General features: G+C 49.0%; 3 protein-coding genes across 3 annotated transcripts in view, besides 2 other annotated features; all 3 read right to left on the bottom strand.

Annotated features, from left to right (window-relative positions):
* TSTA_045450 (reverse transcriptase, putative) overlaps nucleotides 1–38 on the bottom strand; it is a gene marked incomplete at both ends in the record, with an annotated part of 2,599 nt that extends 2,561 nt beyond the window's left edge. The window contains one exon of the mRNA XM_002484991.1: nucleotides 1–38. This exon is cut by the window's left edge and continues 4 nt beyond it. Coding sequence (XP_002485036.1) covers nucleotides 1–38 — 38 coding nt within the window.
* A 537-nt stretch (nucleotides 39–575) lies between these two features.
* Nucleotides 576–3,008, bottom strand: TSTA_045440 (uncharacterized protein; the record flags this gene model as incomplete). Its single annotated transcript, XM_002484990.1, has 5 exons — nucleotides 576–775; nucleotides 836–1,044; nucleotides 1,182–1,428; nucleotides 1,454–2,562; nucleotides 2,656–3,008. 5 exons carry the CDS (start codon nucleotides 3,006–3,008, stop codon nucleotides 576–578), a joined length of 2,118 nt encoding a protein of 705 aa, XP_002485035.1.
* Nucleotides 2,892–3,236: a mobile genetic element.
* A 92-nt stretch (nucleotides 3,237–3,328) lies between these two features.
* TSTA_045430 (uncharacterized protein) lies at nucleotides 3,329–4,648 on the bottom strand (the record flags this gene model as incomplete). The annotated part of the gene is made up of 2 exons (XM_002484989.1): nucleotides 3,329–3,723; nucleotides 3,754–4,648. The coding sequence occupies 2 exons, from the start codon at nucleotides 4,646–4,648 to the stop codon at nucleotides 3,329–3,331; spliced, it is 1,290 nt and encodes a 429-aa protein (XP_002485034.1).
* Nucleotides 4,649–5,981: 1,333 nt separating this feature from the next.
* Nucleotides 5,982–6,002: a microsatellite.
* Between the last annotated feature and the right edge of the window lie 1,265 nt (nucleotides 6,003–7,267).

The raw sequence follows: 7,267 nt of genomic DNA, 5'->3' as shown, positions 1-7,267 counted from the left end.
ACGTGATCGTGCCTGGTGGCAGAGCTGCTCGAGCCCATGCTCATCCATAGATATCATCGGTGGCTCCTCGTCAACGTGTCGGTACCGCGGGCCCGCCCACAGCGGGTGATGTCGGTTGAAGTCCCCCAATACAATATGCTGCGCCCTAGGTGCCATGGCGGTTTGCAGGGCGCTAATTACAGATTCCTCGTTGCTATTGACTCCTGGATTGTATACATTGTGAATATGGATGGTTCCATGGGCGGCTATATGAAGTGTCAATATGCTCAGATCTCTATTATGGTATTGGACCTCCCATGTGGCTGGATCTAGCCCTCTATTGACGTAGAAACAGACTCGTGGGCGTTTCTTGTATTCTTCCTTGGGTGTGGGCTGCAGTAGGATATGGAAGCTGCCCTTGAGCGCTAGTGAGTATATTGTTAGTGGGTCAGTATGTTTGTTGATGTAGGGTTCCTGGATAGCCAGGATATCGTAATTTTGCACCTCGCTCTCACCAAAGAGATGCATCTGGACCTCGTCCCGCGATTTCCAGCAGTTAGCCTGCAGGATTTGTAGTCGATTGGTGTTACGATACATTACTGATTGTTAGCCCAGGTGCTGTCTTCAAGGTTCGTGGTCATTAGCGTATCAGCCTCCTGAGCTGGCTCGATTGGATCCTGAGGGGCTTCGTGGATTGATGGCTGGGTAAGTTCATCCTCAGATGAGTCATCGTCTGGGATCGTACGCACACTCTTACTTCGGCGGACAGTCCTAACAGCTTGCACATGTGAAATTTCTAGTGGAGCAATATCTGATTGCAGAACCGGGGTTCCTGGTGGAGGCTTCGTATTCTAACGTGCACGTGTGTTATATGTATATTTGATCTGGGTCTCAGGTCCTGTCTTAGGTTCAGGATTAGGATCTGCATCTATAACTAGATCTTTATCCCACTGCGCTCTCATAGGCTTTTTCGAGGATCTATTGGTAGGGTCACCTGATGTAGGGCTTATCGGCTCGGGCTCAGATCGTTCTGCCACTCGTTTTCGGGCGGCTGCTGCGCTCTTACTTCTTGAGTTGGCAGATCAACGTGTGGTGGCTGTACGAGCCAATGCGCGAGGACTTCACTCTGTATTGGCTGCTTCAGCTGGTGTAGGGTCATTTGGTGAGATGGCTCCGGGCTGACTATTGCCAGGTCGTATCACAGGAGTGTAATATTATGGGCTGTATATACGTCGTTAATGTGCCTCTGCAAGGCATGTAGCTCGTATCGGGCACTCCCTCGCGTACGCAAAGTGTTTCGTATTAAGTCTCTTGACAGGATCTTTGATATAGACATTTTCTGCGGTGCAATTAGCACATTTAGCGTATTCTTTCTCTTTCGGTGTAGGGCAATCCCCTGTATCATGAGATCCAGCACAGTACGCGCAGCAGATCTGGCGCTGACAGTGCCTAGCGATATGTTTATACATCTGACACTTGAAGCACTGCTGGAGATTGGCTGCTTTGTCGTATATTAAGATATTGTGCTGTCTTCCCTTAATAATAAGGCCGCGTTGGATTGCAAAATTAGCAATCCTTTCATTATCAAATATGACTACAAGGTGGGCATTTGTGAGCTTCTGTTCCTTGATCTTATACTTGCTTAGGAGCCAGCCCGTGTGTATGACATTCATAGAGGCTGGAAGCTGCGCGAACACCGGGGCGTTCTCTGAGGTAAGCGTGGTTATGAATTGAGGCTGTTTGGGGTTGATATTCGTGTTGACGCCGTGTACGACGACGCCCCATGTACGTTTTCGTATACGTGCTTCGTTTCCGAATGCCCTAATCCAGTCCTTCTTGCGGGTAAGCTGGTCGACGTCGTCCACTGTGCCTAGTAAGAGTATAATATCGCCACTAGGTAGTATACGGGCTGCCGCAATTCGTCGATGTGCGATGGTGGTGTCTTGAGTGCTGCGTATTGCGAGATTTGCCTTCTCCACCACCTTATCCGGGAATCGACGTATCGGGTTGAGGATATTTGGATCGGTATGTTCCAGATAGACCTCTAGGTCCTCCTGGCTTGGATATGGGGTTGATGGCAAGCTTCCTCCACTACTCAATCCCACGCTAGGGACCGTGGGAGGGTTCGAGGGCACCTTACGTCCCCAGGCCTGTACGTACGACTCTGAGCTAGTTGTCACGTGACTGAAGCTTGGAGAATTTTTCGCGGTACGTGTCCCTGGGGATGTTGGGTGGCATATTGCCTCCACCAGGCGGTTCGTGTTGCTTTTGGTCGTAGTAATCTCTCGAGAGGCCTGAGATACCTCTTTCTGCGTCTTTTCCACGTGTAATTCGACCTTCGCGAGCCGCTGCGCTAGTTGCTCATTCGTAGGCGTATTCTTCACCCTTCGAGCCAGGTATAAGAACGCGTCAACCACGGAAGTAGAGAGCTCACGGGGCATGCCAATCTCCAGTGCTTCTTGGTGCTTCTTCAGTGCCTCGAGATCTTTGATGGCTGCAGCTACATATGCGCGTATATCAGGGTCATCTGCAAACCGTGGTTCTGGCCACGGAGTGCCCTTTTTACCTCTTTTCGGGCCCATGCTTCAACCGCGTCGATTGAGCAGGCGAAAGTTGGTAAATATACTGTCAAGGAGGTCTATTTTCACTGAGATTCTTTCCAGCAGTACTTTTTACCTGCGTGGGTGCGTTTTCATAGGTGCGCGAGGTTTTTTTTGGACGAGGTCTCCTCCGTGCGATCGAGGAATCGGGATGCGCGGCTTTGTAACGTCTTGCTGATTGAAGGCTTTGTCCCGCTGTTCCGCATCCTCCTGGTGAGAGATCTCTATCTCGCGGTCACGTAGGAGTAACTTCTTAGGCAGTGGTACGAACTGCTTCGCCTGGATCTCCTCCTTCAGGGAGACTTCCTCTGGCCATAGTAGCTGACGACGGGCATAGTCAACCATGACACCGTACTTTGCCAACCACATGCGACCTAATATCACGTCGTGCTTTTCGAGTCGAACGATCAAGAAGGGGAGGTTATACATAACCCGTCTATCAACGACCAACAACAATATCATGAGATGAGTAATCGCGTTCTCGGTTTTCCCATCGAAGCCCTTTACTTGACATGGCTTCTTCAGAGGGACGACATGATGGTTGAAGTGTCGAGCGAGCCTCTCAGCTAGAAAGAGGTCTAGAAACGCAAAACCATTGGCTCCAGTGTCTGCTAATGCCTTAGTTGAAATTGATAATCCATTCTTGGCTAATCGGATAGATACAGTCAAACTTTCCTTGTCATTACCAATTAACTGAGATAGATCTAACGCATCAGCAGCACAGATCTCGCCCAGGAGGGAGACTTTTCCTAGGCGTCGTCGTTTTCCGACTCCGAGCTCTCCTCTACATCGGCCTTCTTCGCAGCTTCCAAGGCCTTGAGGTCGGGGGTGTCCTTCTTGTTGAGTTCACATTCGTTGGCCATGTGTCCTTTCATCTTGTAGTTGAAGCACTTTCCTTTGGCGATGAGCTGCTTCTTCTCTGCCCATGAGATCTTGGCCGCACTCTTATCGTCCTTCAGCTTGTCTGATCCCGACTTGTTCTTTTTGTCATCCTTGCTGGCGCCGCTACCATTTCCGCCCTTGTTCTCACGATTCTTTGGTGCGCGCCTCTCGTTCTCGACGATAATCTCTAGTTGGTTCGCGGTTTGGTGATATTCCTTGACGAAGTCGCGGTATGACATGTTCTCGTTGTAGCTCGCTTGCACTAGCTAGCGCTGCATGTTGGGGGATAGACGTTCGTACAACTCATCCTTCCACTGAGAGGATGGTAGTTCCGACTCTTGCGCCTTAAGCACGAACTTCGAAAGGAAATCCTGAAACTTGGTGTCGTTCATGTACAGTCGGCGCAACTCGCGCTTGGCCTTGGTGACACTGTTGGCGTTGTGATAAATCGTCTTGAGGTGTTCGATCATATCATCAGCGTCACGGTAGCGTTCTAGCGAATCCTTCTGGAGACGAGGCACGAGATGCTCCGCTGCTGCTCCTTCGCACATGCTCTTGACGTACTGCATACGAGCCAACGCAGTTGGATAGTGATCAGCGTTCGTCTCCAACTTGTTCTCAACATCGATCAACCAAGAGGCGAACTTCGGGTCATCGCCACCACTGAAACGCTTTCTGTTGGGGAGCTTGGTGGACTTCTTCTGGCTAATAGAGGTAGTTGAGGTTGTACCTTCACGAGCTAGTTCACGCATGCGAGCAAGCGCGTCGTCATGTTCGGCAATGAGTTCGACCATGGCATCCCGCTGGTCCTTTACCTGCTTCTGCAGTTTGGCATTCTGCTCTTGCCACGATGAGACCTCCTCGTCGTACTCGGAGTCCTCGGCTGCATCTCGTCCCCGCGCCTTGATGACTGTCTGCTCGAGATCCTTGATGCGCTTGCAAACATAATCAAAGAGCTTCTCAGGATAATTCTCATAAAGCTTCTGAAATACAGAGAAATCCAACGACCCATCTCCATAAACCGCCGCCGCACCGAACTCCTTCTCGAGGGAATCAGTGAAATCCAGGGTAAGACGTCGCTCTGGACGCTTCTGTCTGGAGTCCTCAGGACGCTTCTGCTTCGCGTCTTTCTGCGCGTCTGCGCTCAGTGCCTTGCCGGCACTGTCTTGACCAGGTTCCTTCACCATCGTGTTGGCTGACGAACGTCAAAAAGAGAATAGGAAATGGAAAAATAGGAGATAAGAGGAAGGAAAAGGGGATCTCTGGCCCGAGCGACAATGACGAGGTCACACGCTGTACGAGCTTACAGAGACGAAGAAAAGAAGAAAGAGGGACCTCTCGATCAGAGCGAGACACGTAGTGGTCCGCTATACTGATTTACAAGAGGGTAAGAAAAGAAATGATGTCAAATATTATGTGAAAGGGTCAATCTTACTGTATTGCTGAGCTGAGCTACATACAATGAGGTACACGTACACGAGAATATTTGACATGGAGAGAAAAAGAAAGGAAGGAAACAAGCTCTCGATCCAGCCACAGAGATCTATATAATCTCTGTGCGTGGCACCTTGCTAAATACAGTACCGCTCTGGCGGTTCCCTATCTGGCAACCCGTAGGGCTGCAGCCCTACGACGGGAATGGCTTCACCTTTGACCTGGTACGGAGCCGGGACGGAGGTGGCTCTGTCACATGATTCTGATAGGGGTGAGGCCAGTAGGGTGTCACCAAGGCTTCCGGTGGTCTGTCATAGCCAGTAGGGCTGGGTACGGACAATAAACTTGATTAATAATAATAATAAACCCGTGGGCACGCCTAGTCCGTACAAACCCTGACTAGTGTGCCCTTATCCCTATTCATCCTCCAATGTGACACCTGGGCCACCTTCCTCCAACGTATCCCACCCCCACGCATCACTAGACTCAGCCTCTCTGGCTGTCCGCTCCTTATCATTAAACAGGTTGGCTTCAGCCACAAATTGCAGCAAACCCTGCGTCGCCCTAGGCTCAGCAAATAGCCTAGCCTCAGGACTTTCCTCAGCCGCTGTAGGCAGCGGCACTCCAGCTTTCTCGAGGGCTCGGTATAAAGCCTCCGTCCTGTACGGCGTCCTCGAGATTCAAAAAGCACATGCCTCACTGTCTCATGAGGCTCCCTGCATGCCTGACACCCAGGCGATTCCCGTCGGCCTATCCGGTGTAGATAGGTGCCGATTGGGGCATGTCCTGTCTTTAATTGGTAGTAACGACTAGCCAGTCTTTTCGGTGCGATTCTCAAGCATAAATAGTGTCCAAAATCCCATCAAGATGTAGATAGAGAAGAGTGTACAGAATAAGGTCAATATTAATATTTCCACTCTAAAGATATCTTTGAGTATTAAGCTTAACTGAGTTTGTGCTAGTGCACAGCAAGTTCCGATAGGGTTGCGAAGTCACGTGTTAGGGTTACGTAGGACGGTTCGTGATCCTGTCACGTGATCACAAAACAATATATCTCGTTTGCAGATAGCCTCATGTTCCTAACTTTTTCTTTCTTTCTTTCTTTCTCCATGTTTGGTTTTCTTGTACTTAGCTTCCAATATGACTGTTGAATGAGCCCTCACACATTCCCTTCGACCCCTGAGTGGCCTGGAACCCATTGTATTGTTACCGGCTGGCCTCTTGAGGCTAGTTTCTCAGCTGCCCTGTGAGCCCTGAGGACAAGGGCTTGCCCAGGGCCTGGCCTTGTCGATTTGAGGCGAAGGCAGTGGAAATAAGTGAAAAGGGATTACACTTGGTACGAGACACGCAAGGGATCACGTGATAATAGGAAAGATATACCGTTATCTTATCAGAGATAAGAGTATACGAAACAACGGGATCTAATTGGACGAATATCGTATACTGTATACTGACTACTGAGGACGAGTATATGATATACGGTATACCAAACGTGGAGGACTGGATATATATAGGCCTCGGCATGACCCTCGCGAGGGTCCAAAATCCAGACCCTCGGCATGACCCGCACTAGGTGAGGGTCCAAGGTGTGTTACCCTCACCCGACCCTCAACCCTCGTAGGGTCCCTCGAGGGTCACCCTCACTGACCCTCCGTGACCCTCGTTTGCATAAATTTTAGCGACCTTGCCTAAATAGGATGCATAAAATTGCTGATTAATTCGAATAAAATACCGTTATTTAACGCTGTCTTGGGTAATACGACGACGATTCCTAAAGTGATTCAAAAACTTGAAGGAAATTCTAAGGAATTCCTCTGTATTATAAATATTAGAGTACGTAAAGACATATGAAACTCTCTTTAGAGGGTCTAAATATCTTCGTTGTTGATGGTCATAGAAGTTGTGGGAAAATACTAAATCCAGTTGTAGAAATATATATTTCAACACTACAGTACTTCCTATTCTACGACAATGGATTCGCGAATTTTTTGAATGCTTTAGGGATTACTTGATAAAACTTTTATTCTCTTGTCCAAAAAGGGCTCCCTTTCTTTGTTAATATGTAGCTAGGCTATAATTCCTCCTTCAATTTTCTGAAGTCTATAGTGTCTTACTGAAATCAAAGAATCGAGGTTTGCTGGTAAGTTGTAACTCGATCACCCTTCAATCTTGAGGGTTTCGGGGGGCGGATAGCTGAAGTGGTAACGGCTATCCTTGGGGCCTCCATTCGGTACCCATCTTCGCTGATTGACAAGGCCGTAGTAGGAATATGAGAGTATGTGGGCTATAATGTGACGTATCTACAGGTTTCTGTTAGCTCCGTGTCCGCGACGTGATAGATCTAAACCCCTAGGTTAGTCACTAATTCAGCT

This window comes from Talaromyces stipitatus, genomic scaffold (genome assembly GCF_000003125.1).
Source record: "Talaromyces stipitatus ATCC 10500 scf_1105507295515 genomic scaffold, whole genome shotgun sequence".
Classification (NCBI taxonomy): domain Eukaryota; kingdom Fungi; phylum Ascomycota; class Eurotiomycetes; order Eurotiales; family Trichocomaceae; genus Talaromyces; species Talaromyces stipitatus.
This window is presented reverse-complemented; position numbering and strand designations above follow the sequence as displayed.